The sequence below is a fragment of the Larimichthys crocea genome, chromosome VIII (genome assembly GCF_000972845.2).
Source record: "Larimichthys crocea isolate SSNF chromosome VIII, L_crocea_2.0, whole genome shotgun sequence".
Taxonomy (NCBI): Eukaryota; Metazoa; Chordata; class Actinopteri; family Sciaenidae; genus Larimichthys; species Larimichthys crocea.
The window spans coordinates 14,862,924-14,880,859 of NC_040018.1; the positions used below are offsets into that span (position 1 = coordinate 14,862,924).

At 39.4% G+C, this 17,936-nt stretch overlaps 1 protein-coding gene across 1 annotated transcript; it reads left to right on the forward strand.

Moving 5' to 3' along the window:
• The first annotated feature begins 7,375 nt into the window (after positions 1–7,375).
• LOC104927259 (calretinin) lies at positions 7,376–17,736 on the forward strand. The gene is made up of 11 exons (XM_010741299.3): positions 7,376–7,660; positions 12,855–12,937; positions 13,437–13,526; positions 13,644–13,724; positions 14,611–14,667; positions 15,047–15,124; positions 15,667–15,722; positions 15,823–15,862; positions 16,448–16,501; positions 16,902–16,973; positions 17,131–17,736. The coding sequence occupies exons 1-11, from the start codon at positions 7,567–7,569 to the stop codon at positions 17,245–17,247; spliced, it is 822 nt and encodes a 273-aa protein (XP_010739601.1). The 5' UTR covers positions 7,376–7,566; the 3' UTR covers positions 17,248–17,736.
• Positions 17,737–17,936: the final 200 nt, after the last annotated feature.

The following is a 17,936-nucleotide window of genomic DNA, read 5'->3' on the forward strand; positions in this document are numbered from 1 at the left end:
AGAAGTTGAATACCACTCTCATATCTGTACAGTAAATATGAAGCTACCACTAGCAGCCAGTTGGCTTAGCTTAGCATAAAGCCTGGAAACAGGTGGAAACAGCTAACCTGACTCACAGTACAGCTGATGTACGGGACTATTTCCCGTACATGGTGCAGTTAGTGCAAACTACGCAACTCATTCCTATTTCTTTATTAAACAATATTTGCTAGCATTGTATAATTCATTTAATCTTGACGGATTCTACTAGTCTCAGTTATGTTCAAATTAATTGGAGTTATGTTTTGTTCAAAATGTAAAGCCCTGCCTCGTGAGAACAGGATCAGCGGCACCATTTTCTGTCTCATGTCAGAGGAGAGATTTCTACACAATGAAAGTAATTAAAACTTATAAAAGTTTTATAAAAGTTAGAGATGGTCTCTTAGGAAATGGTATTTATACTAAGCTGTTATCCACTTTATCTGCCAGTAAGCAACTTGAGAAAGTTAATGTTGATTCAAATGCTACTTAACATCATTGTTTCATGACATGTATGCAAAAGATGTGCTGTTGGAGTTTGAACAGCCTCACGTTATGTTTTTCTCTCCATGGATTAGCTTTGTTTCTCTCGTTTTGACATGTAGAGGCAAACGTGTGAGATGTGTTTCATTTCAGGTCAGACACTGGTCTCTCATTCACTCATTGTTGCTTCAGTCAGTTTGGTATCAGGCACTCTCTGCTGCCTTAGTATTGTACATACTTTTTTTTGTCTTGTTTTGGCGACTAACATTTGTTACCTGTACTGTCACTCACACACACTCACATCAAACTCTTCCCTCACCTGTGTGCCGCACAACCTTTACTCTCTGCTCAGTCATTCACCGTTCTCCACAAACCTTCCACAATCACCATCCCGAGCCATCCGTTGCACTTTCATTCTCTATTGCTCACCTTGTTGTAATAAAGTCTGATGTTGGTTTTCTCCCACTGAATCTGGATTCTGCTTTTGGATTACCTCATTTCACGTAACACACTCTTAAACACTGCTCTGTACACTTTCCTTTGCTGTTCCGTTGACCACACTGATTCAGGACTAGAGGAGCAGGACTCAACACTCCCTTTAATATGAGTCCATGATTACATTTTCACATCTTGTTAGGCTCTAAAAACATCACATTATCAAAACCCCATAGAACAAACAAGTCGACTATTCAAAAGTCAAATATCAGTAACAAATATCTGTAGTGAGCTAAAAAATAGTAACTTTTGATACTACATATATTTCTAACTCAGACTGTTGAAGTCACATCTTGAAGCTCTCATCCAGGGATGTACTGAGGAGACCACAGTGGGAATAGATGCTATCAAAGGCCGGGATGCCAGTTTATAAACCAGCAGACATTTGGACTCTCCTCAAGGGAAAGATGGTGTGGCAAGATTTGGGTAACTGCATTTATATCAGCCATTTTGTTTGAGTCTAAACTACCCTCCTGAACTCAAGTCCACCTTTAACCCCTCTGGGGACCTATCAATGGCTCTATCAATTGCTTTTGCAATCACAGAAAATTGCTTGGACCCCAGAGGGTTCCAGTAGGTTGTCATAGAGCTCAAACACGCTCTTGAGGATCAGTGTCAAAGACTGTTAGCGTGCTTTTATCTCATGGTGAGCCAGACAAAATGAAGTTTTCAGGGTTTGCCATCTTGAATTGTTAGATTATGCTCCCCTCAAATGTCCTGATTGTTGATGTATTATTTTAGTTCATCTCACATGTACTTGGACTGTTTATTATGATACATCCCTACTGCTTTTGTTTGTTGTTCCTTTTTAGTGTTTTTGAGCTTTTAGCTTTGATTGTTCTTTTTGCTCTCCTGGTATTGTTCCGCTTTACTGACTGCTTTTTGTATATTTGTCTCAAAGTACCTTTAATTATAATAGTTTTTATTCAGGGCTCTTTACCAGTCCAGTGACATGATACAATGATGGGAAGTAAGTTGAATGTGTGTCATTAACTGTTCATTTTGATTAGAAAATAGAGGATATAATATTTGTCACCAGGTAGATCTTTAGTGTTTTCCTTCCATTGATGAAGCTAAAGCTTGTTGACCAGCTTAATTTATTGCCATATTTGCTTTCAGATGTATACAGTAGTAAATGTTTTTGCATTAGACCAGATATAATTATGTACAAAATACTTCACAACTCAAATATGTACAACTGATGTACGTTGGTTATCAAACTGTATCCAGTCTTTGTTAAGCGAACCAGCTGCTGGCTGTAGCTTCTTATCCAGAGGATAAGAGTGATATCAATATGTATGAAAGTGTATTTCCTAAAATGTTTAACTATCCCTTAAAGTGTGTGTGCACATGCAAAAGTTTCTCTCAGACCAACTCAAACAACTCTCTGCTCTCTGGTGCTTCAATGTATCTTTTCTGACTGACTTTAAATTATATCCACCTGACAATTCATTCATTCACATCTTCTTGTGGACCCATAAAGTTTCTGCCTGACAGCCTCACTGCAGCATTCACTGTTGCATCATGAGGACAAATAATGGCTTCTTGTCTCAGGTGACGTTATTACTTGTGTTGGGGTTGTTTTTGCAGTTGAGAAATGTGCTCTCTGGAGGTCCAGTATCTTAATTGTTCCCCGTGGAGGGGCGACAACAGACTGTCCTATCTGGATACAGGGAGATGCCATTCTCTGTCTAACTGTTCAACAAACTAAAAAATACAGTTTTATCATGTGGCTGCCCATCTCCTCTGTGAAAAGCTGTATGGAGATGTTTGGGGTATATTGTGTGAGTTCAGCTCCTATCAGCAGGAGGCAACAGTGTAGTGGTAGTTTTTGCTGAGCTGCTATTACTATGTGTGTGTGTGTTTTTTTTTTACATATCTGTAGCCTGTACAAATGGCATGCAGTAAGTGATGATGCAGTTTTTCTCATTGTGAAGTGTTTATCTGTTACACTGTTGTGCAGAGAAAAAAACACAATACAATCTGCCAAATAGACTGAAAATTGGATTCTGCTTGATTTGTTTTCAGCCTTTGGCAACCAACAGTTTCTATCTCTGATCACACTATGGTCCACATTGTGCAGCTGATACAAATGGCTGATTACTGCGATGAGGCATCCTGTCACTCTAATTTATACAAATCATACACTCCCACTCCAACTTTTGCTCACCCGTATTAACGCCTGAGCAAATGTCTCTGGCAGTAAAACCCAAGAAAGCCTAATTTAATCTACATGCACACTTCCACACAAATAATCCCGCACTGTGATATTGATTCCTACCAACAATATGCACATTTGGTATTTATTGTTCCTCTGAGCGTGTGATTATGCGGTTTGAGATGTGTGTCGGCTTAGTGGCATCACAGCAGCGAGGAGGACTTTGGTGTAATTTATTATATTCAGCAGCTATGGTATAACATGCTTATGTGAGGCTAAAGATGACAGGTGGGTGAGACAAAGAGTTACCTGGGCCACTGAACTGCACAGAAGTCTAATTGGACGGCCTCCTAGTCATTCAGGAGAATGATTGTCTGCTGAATTGTATGTGCTTTTGTCTGTCCTGATGTTGTATGTAGTGAATACATGTTGTAGATGCAATCAGCATGCATAAGCAACACACTTTGTTTGATGGAAAATAACATTGTGGTCATGGCTGATCCCTCTACTGCCCTTCTTCATTGTTTTCATTGTGAGTTATTCTGCTGGATTTTTATCAATTATCTTCTGAGATTTTCATATTCAACCTGCTATCTAGCTTATAGTTTTATGTGCTCTAACATCTTCTCCGTTAAAAGCCTCTCCACAGATGTTTCCAGATGCACATACACTCTGATCTCTCTTTTCTATAAACACTTTGTTTCTATGTGTATTCTCTCCCTATCATGTCAGGTGTAATTAATTTGCCTGTCTTTGCTTTGCGTGTTGTTGGCTGATCAGATATCAGAATGAAGCACCATGATTGCTGGAGGTTATGGAGTGCACACAAACATCAGCAAGGAGCTCATCAGGCAGCCACTGTACTGCCGCATGAACATGAATACACACAGTGTATAGAGGTATGTGTGTCCTATAGTACAGTAGTTAAAGCAACACTGCTTAGAGCTTTACCGTCAACTTGTGATTTAGTGCCTCTGGTTTCAAAATGCAATACTACCGTCGTAAATATGGACAGTTGTACACTTATATTTGTCATGATTATTACAGTTTTACTCTTCCTCTTGCTTACTCACTCTCATTTTCTCTCCTGACTTTCTTCCGTCAACATCTGCTTTGGTCTATTCGCCTCTGACATTATGTCCATAGAGGCTGCTAAGCCAGGTTACATTGCCCACTTGGCTCCAGTACCACAATGACACTGGCTGCGCTCGTTGGCAGCATTCACCTGCAACCTGAAAACCTCCTCTATCCTGTGGTCCAAATTACCTCTGGTACAAACACTAACAATCTCCTAATGCCACAGCCCAGGCATCCCAGCTAACAAACTGAGCTAACATTAGCTAACAGCACCTACAGTTCACAGCAATTTACTTCCACTGTCCATCAGAAAATTCAGTAAATTACAGAAAAATCATACAATCTCCATAAAATTCAGTGAGACAGTTGGTAGGGTGCATCTTAGTGTCGTAAAGCGTTACGAACTTCTTGTGGATTTTCAAGAGATTCATTTAGTACGATATAATTTCTCACTGTTTTAAATGTTTGAGTATATTGAACTTCGCATCATCAGTGTTGACTGGTTTTAGGTTCACATGTTAATCAGTAACTCATTTTTTCTCACTGTGGATAAACAGAGATGAGCATGAGGTCACATTTGGGCAAGGAAGACAGCTGTGCAACTGCATCTGATGCATTTGTGTTATTTAGAAGACACTAATGTTTAATATAATATGTTTCCTCCAAACTTTCCTCCAAAAACCAAAATCACAGCAGATATCTTATCGTATAAACCTCACACAGCACAGCACCCTCAAAAATAAAACAGAACAAAACCTTTGGCAATTTTTGCTTTTCTCTTCCTTCTCAATTCAAATCGGTGTTGAGTTTTTCAAAGTTACTTTCTTTGGATCAGCATCAGTGTCTGTGAGAAGAACATGAAGCCAAACCTCTGAGGCTATATCACAGCAGACAGAACAACCTTAGCTTTTAAAGACACTGAAAACTTTAGTCATTACAAAATGGATGCCTGGATATATTAAACGGCTTCAATATTCACACACACACAAGAAGACCAATTTATGTTTGAATTAAGGCTTGGGCCCTTCCATCTAAAGATGCACTTTATAGTTTCTTCAAATCATTGACTAAGTCTCTTAAACATGGAGTATTTTATTTTATTTTTAGTATGGAAGGTTTGGAGTTTGTTTTAATTTTAGTTTCACAATTATTTGAATTATTATCAACTCGATATCGCTTCATCAGTGGTTTGTTGGTGTTTGTAAAAAGAAATAAAGAAGAGGTTAGATAAAAAGGTAAAAAATGAAACACCAAGTTATGGTTTACATTTTTACTACCATTTGTAAGTGCCTTCAGTATAATTATTTCAATTAATTGTAAAAAAAAAAAAAAAAATTATAAAGAGGCGTTTAAAGTGGTGTTGGAGAAATGTCTTTTTAGTGATTTAAGCAGGACCGATGTGGTGAAACAGCAGAAGACACTGCAGTCATACTCATCCATAACAAAACCCATTAAACCACAGTATCAACCTGCACTCACAAACATATCTGTCTTTAAAACATGAAGATATTCCAGTCAGGATTAATTTGCCACCAGGAAAAGTAAAAAGTCTGCGCTCTGACCACACTTTATTGTTTTATTTTTTAAATAATCTGTTCTTTTTATCTAAATGCTGAGCCCAAACAGGATTTATGCTCTTGATCGTGCGTACCAGAGATGCTACATTGCCGTTGCATTTCAGAAAATTAAATCAAAGTGAAGTGAAAAGCCTCTTAAACACCTGGCTGCCTACAACGTTAAGCCACATTTAACTGATCTAAATTTCATATAGGATATTTAACACAGCACTAACAGGATTGCATAATTATACTATAATCTGCAGAGGCATAATGACTGGCACGCAAAGCTAACACCACAGCCTTCCTATCTGTGTGTGCAGCATGTGTCTGTAAGTACGTTATGTTGAGTAAGTATGTTGACATCCGCATGACAACTCTTCATTTGAGAGGTAATCAGAGGCCCATTAACATCTCTGACCTTAATACATCATTGTCATTCTCATGCCGCACACATATCTTGGTTATTCATCTCCAACACTTTGAACAGAGACGACTCAGAGCTCTGCAAACAGATCCTATAAATTCTGTAATTATTATTCATACAGTTTAGGCTGTACTATGGGAGTTCCTATAAATATACCATCCCACCCCTCCCTTTCTGTCTTTTCTTCACACACATAAAGTCGTTATACATACACACTTATCCTACACAAACTTACACAAACACTTATTATCTATCCTCTCCAACTGTGTTCTTGTTTTTCCTCCTTTGATCAGGAACACAGAGCTTTTACAGGGAGAAGATAAAGTGTCTTCTTCTTCTTCTTCTTCTTCTTCTTCTTCTTCTTCTTGTGTATCCTCTCCATCTGAACCCCCTCCCCCAACCACAGAACCCATCCTTTACACCAGCTTGTGGGGATGTGCGGGGACCATAGAGAGGGAGATGCACCACTAAGAGGGGAGGATGAGAAAAAAAACAGATAGGAGGAGTGTATGGCTCATCCTGCAGAATGAACAAAGGCTCGGTGATTTAGTAGCCATGCAACAGCCGTGCTGCTGCTGCTGCTGCTTGGATTTATGCCAAGTAAGGGTTCGATTGGCCAAGGAGACTGAGTGCCCCTCCGACCTCCACGGGCCAGGAAGAGTGATGGAGGGTGTGCAAGGTTGAGGGAGGGAGGAGGTGAAAGTAAAAGCTAAGAATGGTGGGAGGGTGCGAGTGACATATGATAGGTAAAATGAAAAACTCAGCAGACAGTGAAGGAAGAAGTGATTTGGAGGAAAATGTGGCCCCTACTGAAGCATGAGATGCACATCGCTGCACATTTATATTGTTTTCCTCCTCCTGAGGTGCTTTGACCACTGGGATGGGGATATTTAATTTATTCAGACTTTATTTGATAATTCACAGTGCCCAAAGCTATAGTATTAGAAGAGACAGGGATGACATAGATCCAAGAAGATCCACTGGAGCCAGCGGGCGCCCCACTGAAGGATAAATTGTTTGATGTAATTCTCTCCTCATGGGAGAAGAAGCATTGGAAGATGTATAATGATCCTGCTATCAAAAAAGCAGCCTGGACAACAGTTAATGGCAACTCATATGCAAAGCCCACGAAAGCCTTCCTCCTCCTCCTCCTCCTGTAATTGGTCTCCTGCTGTAGCTCCCTGCAGGGTCTCCTCACGCCGCCGTGTGGCGGACACTGGAAGCGCGCACGCCGCGGGGGGTTTAAAAGCCTCAACTGAGGAGGAGCTGCTCACAGTATAAGGAGCTCCACAGCGGGAAAAGTTTACCTCCAACTATCACACTCGACTAAACGGAGAGGAGAAGCAGCAGAGATGGCAACTCAAGCGCAGCAGCCGCCCCACCTGCACCTGGCTGAGCTCACCGCAGCGCAGTTCATCGACATCTGGAAACATTTCGACGCAGACGGTCAGTGCGCGCAAAGAGACTGGAGAATAAATTAATTAAACAGTCTAATTGAGTGGTCAGTTAGTTGGCTGTTTATTAGGGGAAATGCAATTGTGAGAAAGTAGTGTTATAAGATTTATTGATTGTATTAAGGCTTTTTAGTTTGCAGTGAGTTTAAGATAAGAAAATAAAATAATGCAGTCAAAGGTTTTTTAAAAACATAAAAAACATTACAGCATCATTAAATACTGTTAGTATTTAAGTTAGTAAATAATTTGTTCACTCCTCTAAAGGAGATATTTTATATTTCTGTGTTAATTCTACAAGTTGACTTGATTTTTTCGTTTCTCTGTAGTTAAAAAAAATCCCTCAGCGTTAAATGTTTGATACTCGTACTGTGCGATGGCATATGGCGCTATAACCTATGCTGTAATATGATTTATGTTGTGACTCACTAGATTTGCTGATTGAAATGTGTCAGAGGATCTACAGAGGTTCACAAAACTATGATGAGGAATGAAATAAGACTCCGTCAGAGTGAAGTTGGAGAGAACAGGCTGGAAAAGAGAGAGAAGAGAGGGTGACAGAAAATAAGAGAGAAGGAGGAGAGAAAGAGGAGGCTGAAGGAGAAGAATGAGAGAGAGAGAGAGAGAGAGAGAGAGAGAGAGAGATGGGGAGGGGGATAAAAGGATGCAGAGGGGGAGGATGAGAGTGAGAGATAGTGAGAGCAGGGAGGGGGGATTGAAAAGGTGAGAGAGGGTTTTACTGGAGTTTACTGGGAGGAGCTTTTAAATCTGACAGTTTACTGGGGATGAACTGGAGGAACGGAGAGAGAGAGAGAGAGAGTGAGAGAGAGAGAGTGCGGTGGACGATGTATTCAAATAATTTAAAACTGGCACCACCACACACATTTACACATTTGACTCAACCAAACATAAATAGTATAATATACACAACTAATAATATAAAATTTCAAGAGTTAAAGTTCTCATTATGCAGGTGGAAGGGTGGCTTTTTAAAAAAATATTATTATTAATGATGCATGAATGTATAAGTAGCTCTTTAATGCTGCAGTTGGTCAAGATGGAGCTGAATTTAACTATTTAGGCTGCTGCTGTGTAGTTAAATCTATTACAAGTAGAGCTGAAGTGATTAGTCTTTTAATCAGTTAGTCGATCAACTAATTTGTAAATGGATTATTTTATTCAGTTTAAGTCATTTTTAAGTAAAAACACCCAGAATTCAGTGTTTTTCTCAGATGTTAATATTTGCTACATTTCTTCTATGATATTTAATAAGTACTTATTTTTATCTTATGGACGAGCAACACACTGTTTTTACTGTAGGTTCTATAGAGCAAATGATCAATTCATTGAGGAAATCAATCAAATGAATCAATCATGAAAATGAATCAATGGTGAACATAATCATTATTTACAGTCCTAAACATAATGCATCATATTTTATAAAATGGTCATATGTGAAATCTTACTCAAATTAGTGGAGTGTAGTCAAAGTGGTAGGCAAATGTGGAAATCAAAATGGAAATTCTAAAGTAAAAATAACTCAAAATTGTACTTACATACATTTACTTAATAACATTAAATCACTGTATACTGCCTGATAGCAGTGATAATCTTGTCTGGACTAAGAGCATAAAACTGAAGTTTCAGCATCAGGTCTGAAAGTCGTTGGTTGGAAAATGTCCAAGCAGCTAAACTGCAGAAGAGCGTTGTCTCTGTCGCACTATGGACCAGTCCAGCTTTAGTGATTTTCATGTTGCAAATTAAAGGATTATGTTCTGAAAGCTCTGGCTTTTATTGTTAAACCCTTTGGAAACTGTGGAAAGCCTGATAGTAATAGAGTAGCACCTTCCTTCTTACTAACAGTCATTGTTGGTTTGTTTTAACATGAATGAATCTGATCAATAACTTATTTAAGTAGTTTTTGTACCTTAGCATCTAAATCTTAACCATCACTATTGTGATGATAGTTCAGAAGATGGTCACTGGGTAAAACAACAGACATTGCAGGTATGTGGTTGCACTGTAGTCTGTGAGCTCAAGGACTGATTAAGTCACAGCCTCAACCAGTAAATACATTCGAGTGCGAGCCAGAAAACTGATGTGTGGCACATCGTGCACCTCCCACTTTTCACCTGCAGTCGTGTATGTAACTAACAGCTTGTACTGGGGCCTGATATAAGTACCTTCTGTCACTGCTGGCACTGATAGACAATATTGTCCTGCCAGATCAGAAAACACTCACATGGGTCATTTTGAAACACAAATGATTTATTTTGTCATTTAATTTGAGGACATATCAACTATTCAAGTACCATCTCAGAGGCAACTTAAAAAGCTGTTCACATTTTAAACCATTCACAGGTGTGTCTTACGACGTAACGAGAGAAAAAACAGATAATTAGTGTAAATGGCCAACCGATCGATGGCTAATTGATCCAGAACTGCTCAAACCTGTACGACTGCAGTGACTTTTTTGAAACCATCATCTTCATTGTAGGAGTTCAGTAGTTAAGTGCTGAGCTCAAGGGCACCAGAGTGGTAATGATGGTGCAATGAACATAGCTAATTACTTCCCCATCTAAATGAGTAGACTCATGGACTGAACTGCATGAGTGACAGAGATGTGTTTTCTTTTTTCTAAGTTCCTTACCTTCAACTACTGCCATTAATACTTAAACCATCAAGCTCAGCAAACACGTCTGACTGGAGAAAGTTGTGCTTCACCACAGAAATAGTCACAATAGTCATAACAGTCACAGAATCTTTTGTCCACTCACCGTAAAAAAACAGACTATTTTGGGGGGATGGATTGCTCTTGGCTAAGACAGCATCATGGCAGCAACAGGTTGTCTTCTTGACCACAGCTGCAGCGCAGCAGGGACTGACTGGACTAACTGCAGAAAAAAAACTAGGACAAAAAGAACAAGTGAGAGTTTAAGGAAGGACTTCCAACAGCTGTGTGAAAACTTTTCTTTACATTTAACGAGTCACCCATGTGTTTGACATGAGTGCCACTGAGCAATCAGCAGTGCAAAGCTGTGTTTGAAAACACTGCGGAAGGTGGAGGGCTGCATCTGCTCGCTGTGCAGTGTGCAGTGGTGCGCTCCATGTGGCAGCTGAGATTTGTATTGCAGCTAAACTCTGGCAGTGAGCCCCAATGAAGTGTGAGCACAGTTACTTACTAGTCTCAGGGTTTGAACACACTCATATTTCAAAATAGATAATTTGTTCCACATTCTGTGATACTCATACTGCACTGTAGTTAATCGTCTGTTTCAGCTGTGCGCTGGATTATGTAATAGCAGAATCCAAGACAGTAACTGAACATTAGCTGATAATTTAACCTAAGGTTTCTGTTGAGACAACCTTTAGTTAATCATCAAGGTTAACACGATTCAATCAGAGTATACTTTGGGTCAGTTGGAACAAGATTTTTACTTTTACTTTGGTCCTTGAAGGACAACAAGAACATAATCAGATACACAAATAGACAATATATGCTGTAGTTGAATACAGATCTGGGTCTACACTGTTGCTCAACACTTTGCTGACACTGTTATGCACAATAGGTTGTGTATATTCATCTTCTTGCATGCATTTTGTTACAGCTATCCCAGTTTTTCGTCACAGTTGATCTACCTGAACCCTACTCTACAGACGCAACCAAGTAAAACAGATGCAGCACTCAGTAAAAAAAATTACTGCTTTAAGTAAAAGTGAGTGCTGCTGAGCCTCAATGTGAAAAAACAACCTTTTTCTCTGCTTGGAAGGGGAGGGCGATGCAAGGACTGTTCAGTTGGTTGCAGTCTGCAACCTGCAGCCACTAGATGCCACTAAATCATACACACTGGACCTTTAATGCTTGGTCAGTCCACCACTTTGCTCCAGATATTTTGGTCCTCAACAACTATTAGATGCAAATGAAAGGATGAATCCCTCCTTCCTTGACTTTGGTGATCACCTGACTTTTCCTCAAGTCATTTGTGTAATGTAATAATTAGACAGTCAGAGCTGTTTTTAGTTGTTTATTATGTTTTCCATATATTTACAGGTTGTTTTATTCACTCTATTAAGTTTGAATGTGAAACTGAACTGAAGATAAATTTCAGGATCTATTGAGTCGGCTTGCTTTGTTTCCACACCCAAAGCTTTGTGCTCCTGCAGTGATTTGTTTATAGCTAAAACAGCAGCTCAGCCAAAGCACAGATGGTGACATGGAGCACCTATAAAATGCAGTGCGCAAACGAATCAGGCCAGGGAGACGAGAGGACGAGGGGGGTGGGCGAGGGAGAAAATGATCAGAAAGCAAAAGGAGATGAGAGGATAAGAGATTAAGAGATGAAGAGGGGGGCAGGGTGAATCTCTGCATTTTATTCTGTACATCTGTGTTTTATTCTGACTTAAAATAAAATTTTTATTAACATGTATTTTTGTACGATAAAGGGCATAAACCCCAATCCCCACTCAGATTTTTGACAGATGGGACTCTACTTGTGATTAAAAAGAGAATGTCCTATATGTTACGTGGGGAAAACCAGCAGAGTAAATTATTATATTGAATCATCCCCCAGTCATGAGGCTGTCATAAGAAGCTCAAATCACATAAACGGGACAGACTGCCCCAATAAGCATCGATTGTACTGCCCACTTTCACTCCCATAGACAAGAAAACACTAATTACACTGCTTACATGCTTCAGCACATCATGAGTCACCACAGTCCCTTTTACTGCTGAATGCCAACTTGGCATTAGATGTGGATGTTAATAGATGTTCTCTAGACATGAGTTTGTTTCAACATGGCATGCCTTCAATCAACCAAAATGATTTTCAATTAAAAGTGTTCAGTCGTGCAGAACAGCCCAGACTTGTGTTTTGACTCGTACGCTGAATTAGAGGCTAAACCAACCAAATGCTCCAAGAAATACTCATACTGGTTTAAGTACAGATAAGCATGTATATAATCATGCACATTTGTAAACTGCTTACTTGGATCCAATCACAGAGGACTTGAGACTGGACCAGCACTCGCAATATTCAAAATTTAAAGACCCCTAGTGACATTTAATCTTTTATCCACGTCTTAGTCTTTCATCCAACTTTTGAACCGTCAACAAAGCTTCAGGAGACTTAAAGAGCTTCACAACATAATTTGTGCCAAACTAATTTAGCTCCTCTGGCGCTCTGCAGGAAATGGTTACATCGAAGGGAAGGAGCTGGAGAGCTTCTTCAAAGAGCTGGAGAACGTGAGACGAGGAGCAGGAGCAGGCATGGTGAGCTTACAGTGAAATACTTCTATGGTTCATCATTTCTCATCTCTCCTCTCTTAATAAAATACATTTATATGGAACTAATTTGTTTGGCCGTTATGTTTTTGGGGAAATATAAGTGCTGCTTGAATTGTGTTTATTTTGTAGGAAGCGCTACATTTATGTACCACAGGCTAGTTGTAGGGAGATGGTCGGCGTGGACAGTGAGTGAACAAAGCGACCTTTCCCTAAGGCTAACGAAGTGCTGCGAGTACCATAGGAGGGAAAAACAAATCAAACATACTGTACTATCAGTGGACAGTGTTCCCTCATTATGTTCATAGGAAACATCCGTATGGCCTTCCATTTCATACAACACTTATTTACTGTTGCTTAGTGGAACTATAAACACAATTTCTGGGAGATGAGGTTGGCCTAATTAGCATTTGTTTTCTCTTCCATATATCTTTTAATTAAAGACTGCGTTATTGTGCTTTCCTTTGATCTGTGATTGTGGCTGCAGGACCCTTCACATGCTGCATTCAAGGAAAAGATGAAGGAGTTCATGGCCAACTTTGACAAGAACTCTGATGGGAGAATTGAGATGTCGGAGGTGAGAATAATACATTGAATACAGGTACTTCTAGGGCATCCTATAGTGGTCTAATGATTAAAATAAATATATATGTCTCTGAAATAATAATCATTCTGTGTCTATGTCTCTCTGTAGTTGGCTCAGCTTCTACCCACAGAGGAAAACTTCCTGCTCTGTTTCAGAGAGTTTGTGGGATCCAGTTCTGAGTTTATGGCTGTAAGTTTGTACGTCTGTGTCCCTTAAGCTCAATTTAATGATGCAAAGAATTTCGATTTTACAGTGGACAGCGCCATAATGCCACTATCTTCCTCTTTCTTTCTGTTTCCGTTGAAAAGGGTTGCTCACTTACTAACTGCTTAACTTTACTGAGTGGTGCCATCACAGCTCATCCTGAGGGACTCATGTTCGGCTGCCATGCAAATCCTTTTGTTTCTCTGCCAAGATAAGACGTCTGTTTGTGGTGGAAACAGTTCAGTAAGGGTGTAAACTGTTAAATAAAAGCCTGAATAATGTTTCTGGAACTCAAACACTTACAAAATGTTAGATGTACTGGAAACCACGTTCAAGATTATTTTTGTGGCTGATGTTAGTGTAACAGTTATTGTCAAATCAAAACATGAACTCCAATCTCACAGATAGTTGGAGTAATCTTTGAATTTTTACAGCAGGTAAACAACAGTAAGTTTGACCCACACTTTTGTATCATTGTAAGACCACCAGTAACTATTTGCTAAAACAATTTGAGGGAAAACAGTGAGTCACTGAACATCTGGACCATAACTCGGGTTGAGGGTTGAGGACGGTTTTCAGTGGTGGTGTGATGTTCAGGCTGCTTCGTGTGTTAAAGCTATTCTCAGACAGCCATACATTATAAATGGAGCACAGCTTTCTGCAGGGGAAAGGCAGTGAGTGCTGAAGGGGTTTAGGTATCCATCTTTGATAAGGGCTTTGACAAATTCTATATTTATGCATTGTCAGATGACACCCTGGTACCATTGTTTCTTTAGTGCAGTCCACAGTAAATCAGGTAATATATAGAGAAGGTCAACCAAACGTGAAGTCAGGTGTGTATTTTAATACGTTCATCACTCTTCTCCTGCAGGCCTGGCGGAGGTATGACACTGACCGCAGTGGATACATTGAGGCAAATGAGCTGAAGGTAAAACACAATCTTCACTTATTAATGACAAAACAAGTACATACCTGTTCTGGCAGCACAGTCACCTCTGTCTCAACAATATTTATGAAGAAGTTACTGAGGCACATCTGTTCTCTATTTCGTGAGTTGTGGCTGTGTATACTTATTAATGTGTGTGTGCATATTTGGTAATTACTGTAAACAACCCATACCTTGTTTGAGATGACGATTCACTTCCATGTTGTGTTAGTGGTTTAATTGGTGCTAATGTCCGAGGGAGCTATTCTAAGCCTGTACATGTGCATTGTGCTGTGCTGCGATTGAAAAGTCTCACTGTCATGTGAAGACAAACACATCGGGAGCTCTGCACATTAACACCATTAATTTTCTGTGTCTTCAGGGTTTCCTGACAGACCTGCTGAGGAAGGCAAACAGAGACTACGACGACAAGAAGCTCAAAGAGTACACACAGACAATTGTGAGTGCTAAGGGGAAATGTGTTTTTCCTTGTACTGTAGAAAATCATTTTTATAATGTTTTATAATGTAAATATAATTTTATAATGATATATATTAAATTATTATATTTTAATAATATATATTAAAATTACAGTGGTGTCTACACTGGTACTGACAGCCCAAAAGAACCTTGAACCTATTATACATTGTGTCATTTAATATAAAGCCTATTGTATTTTTGTCCATTTCTAGTTTACACAGGAATGTACACTCAACAACAATGCCTTTTGCTCCTTATGTTCAATATGTACCACTTTGCTGCTACATTTTCTACATAATGTAACTGAACATCCCTAAAGGCTTGAATTTTAATGTACCGAACAGCATCAATGTCTGTGTTCACCCTTCAGCTCACATGTAATGCTGATACATTATGTTTCTGTGGTCTCAACACAATTGAATGGAAATGTTTTAACATGTGTGTGTGTGTGTGTGTGTGTGTGTGTGTGTGTGTGTGTAAGACTGTACATGTTTTTCTCTAAATGCTCTTCTTTCTGTGCAGTTGAAGATGTTTGATCTTAATGGTGACGGTAAACTGGGTCTCTCTGAGATGGCGAGGTGAGTGCAAATCCAGTTTCATTTGTATGTATGTAAAGTTTCAAACCTCTCCTAAGTGATGCTAATAAGATGAAACCTTCTTTGTTGTGTTTTGCCGCAGGCTCTTGCCAGTCCAGGAAAATTTCCTGCTGAAGTTCGAGGTAAATTTACACTCCAATTGATTTTACTATAGCAACTTAAGACGGGAGTCCTGTAGGTCTGATGTAAAGAAGTCAGAAATCAAGATTACTGGATTTACTGCAAGAGGATTATTTGTCATCAAAGTACTGAATGGACATATGGATCATTGACACATACAGTATGTGTGTTTACTAATCTTAAGTCCTTCAGGATTTAAATATACTGCATAACATTTTTTTTAAAGGAATGTATGTTTCCTTTAAACACACTTCATAATTAAAGTCCTGTAACTTGAATATGAAAATAAAAAAGACATAAGTGCTGCACAGTGACAATTTGAATCTGCATATATGTGATCTCCCACATGTTTTTTGTTATACATGTTCCCATACGTACATGCTAGCTTGCCAGAGCAGATCAACAATTCCTTTCTGTCACAGGATTAGTCTGTCTGATCAGGATTAACTCAACTCCCAGTTATCATAATCTGCATGGATTAATATCAGTTCTGGATCTGGTGGGGCTTTTACCGCTCTCTAGAAACATCCTGCAGTTTCTATTAATTTTCACTCCTCTGTCACTCTGTCTTTCTTACACTCATGCAGGGCATCAGACTCACAGTGAAAGAATTTGACTCCCTCTTCACCCTCTATGATAAGGTTTGTCAGTTTGCTTTCATATATGCTCTATCTGTGTCTCTATCTCTATAGTGCCTAAATACAATCCTTCCTTCTATGTTATACACTTTGTACACTGTGTACTTCCTGGTGTAGTGCATCCATTTTCGGCAGGGTAGGGTTGTCTCATTCAAGTATGGCCGTCGTGCATTTTCTGGAAATGACAATGGCAGCATTTTACCGTTTCTTCTTCAGTAAGTTGCAACCATGTGGAGCATTAGCTGCCATCCGGGTACTCTCAGTATACTGTATTTTGCCATAATTGGCAGTGTTAAATGCACGTATGTATTAAAAAATAGCAAGTCTAAGTATGGAAGTCTTGTTTTTACATTACATACTTTTCCTTTGTATAATACGGACCTCTTGTGCTTTCTTTAACCAGGATGGTAATGGCTATATTGATGAGCAGGAGCTGGATGCTTTGCTGAAGGACCTCTGTGACAAGAACAAAATGGTAATGAATAGTTAGCCTATTGATTGATCAGTTCAGGTTACTTTTCTACTTGCCAAATATAGAGCTGATAGCTGTCTCTGCGATGTATTGTATGTTTGCACCATCCATAGACCCCTCTGTGCCCACTGATTGTATGTGCCTGTGTCATTTCTGGCAGGACGTGGACTCAACAGGACTTGGGGGTTACAAGAAGAGCATCATGGCTCTGTCTGATGGAGGGAAACTGTACCGCACTGAGCTGGAGATTGTCCTCTGCCGGGACTCCACGCTGTGACCTCCCCCCTTGGGACCCCTCCATCTTAACTCTATTCGACTGCCTCCTCCTTCCTACCTCCTGATGTAACCTGGTGCATGTCTGACCCTTAACCTTGCTACACCACTTAGAGTTAAAACTAAAGTGCTCCTGAAAGCACAAAGTGTACCGCTGGCCCTGCTGTTTTAACCCCTCTGAGGTCTTTCTTTGAATTTTATCTGCAGGTCCATAGTGAAATATCCATAGCAATGACTACACAGATATATTGTGTATTTATTTGTTTGACTTCCTGTTTTTAACATGCATTTGTATTTTTTACATTCATCTCATATCTATATCCGTTCTCCTCTAAATGAGTTTAAAATACTTGTGTTCCATAGCATCTGCTCATTTGTTTTATTTATTTCTATTTAATTCGATATTATCCTGTTTTATTTGATGAGGCTTGTACTGTTCTATTTAAGATATATTAAAGATATTACTGAGAGAATGAATAAATGTACCGTGAGAGCTCTTGTCCTAATTATTCACTTGCATTAAAAAGTCATATGTTCATGTGAACAATGTTCTGCTACACCTCAGCTATCAGGGGGAATATTTCAGCTGTGCCGCTGCTTCGACTGTGAGAGGTTTGTTTAGTGTGTAGAAGACGCTCACACACTCACACTCAGACCCCCCTCCCACACACACACACACACACACTGAGAGTT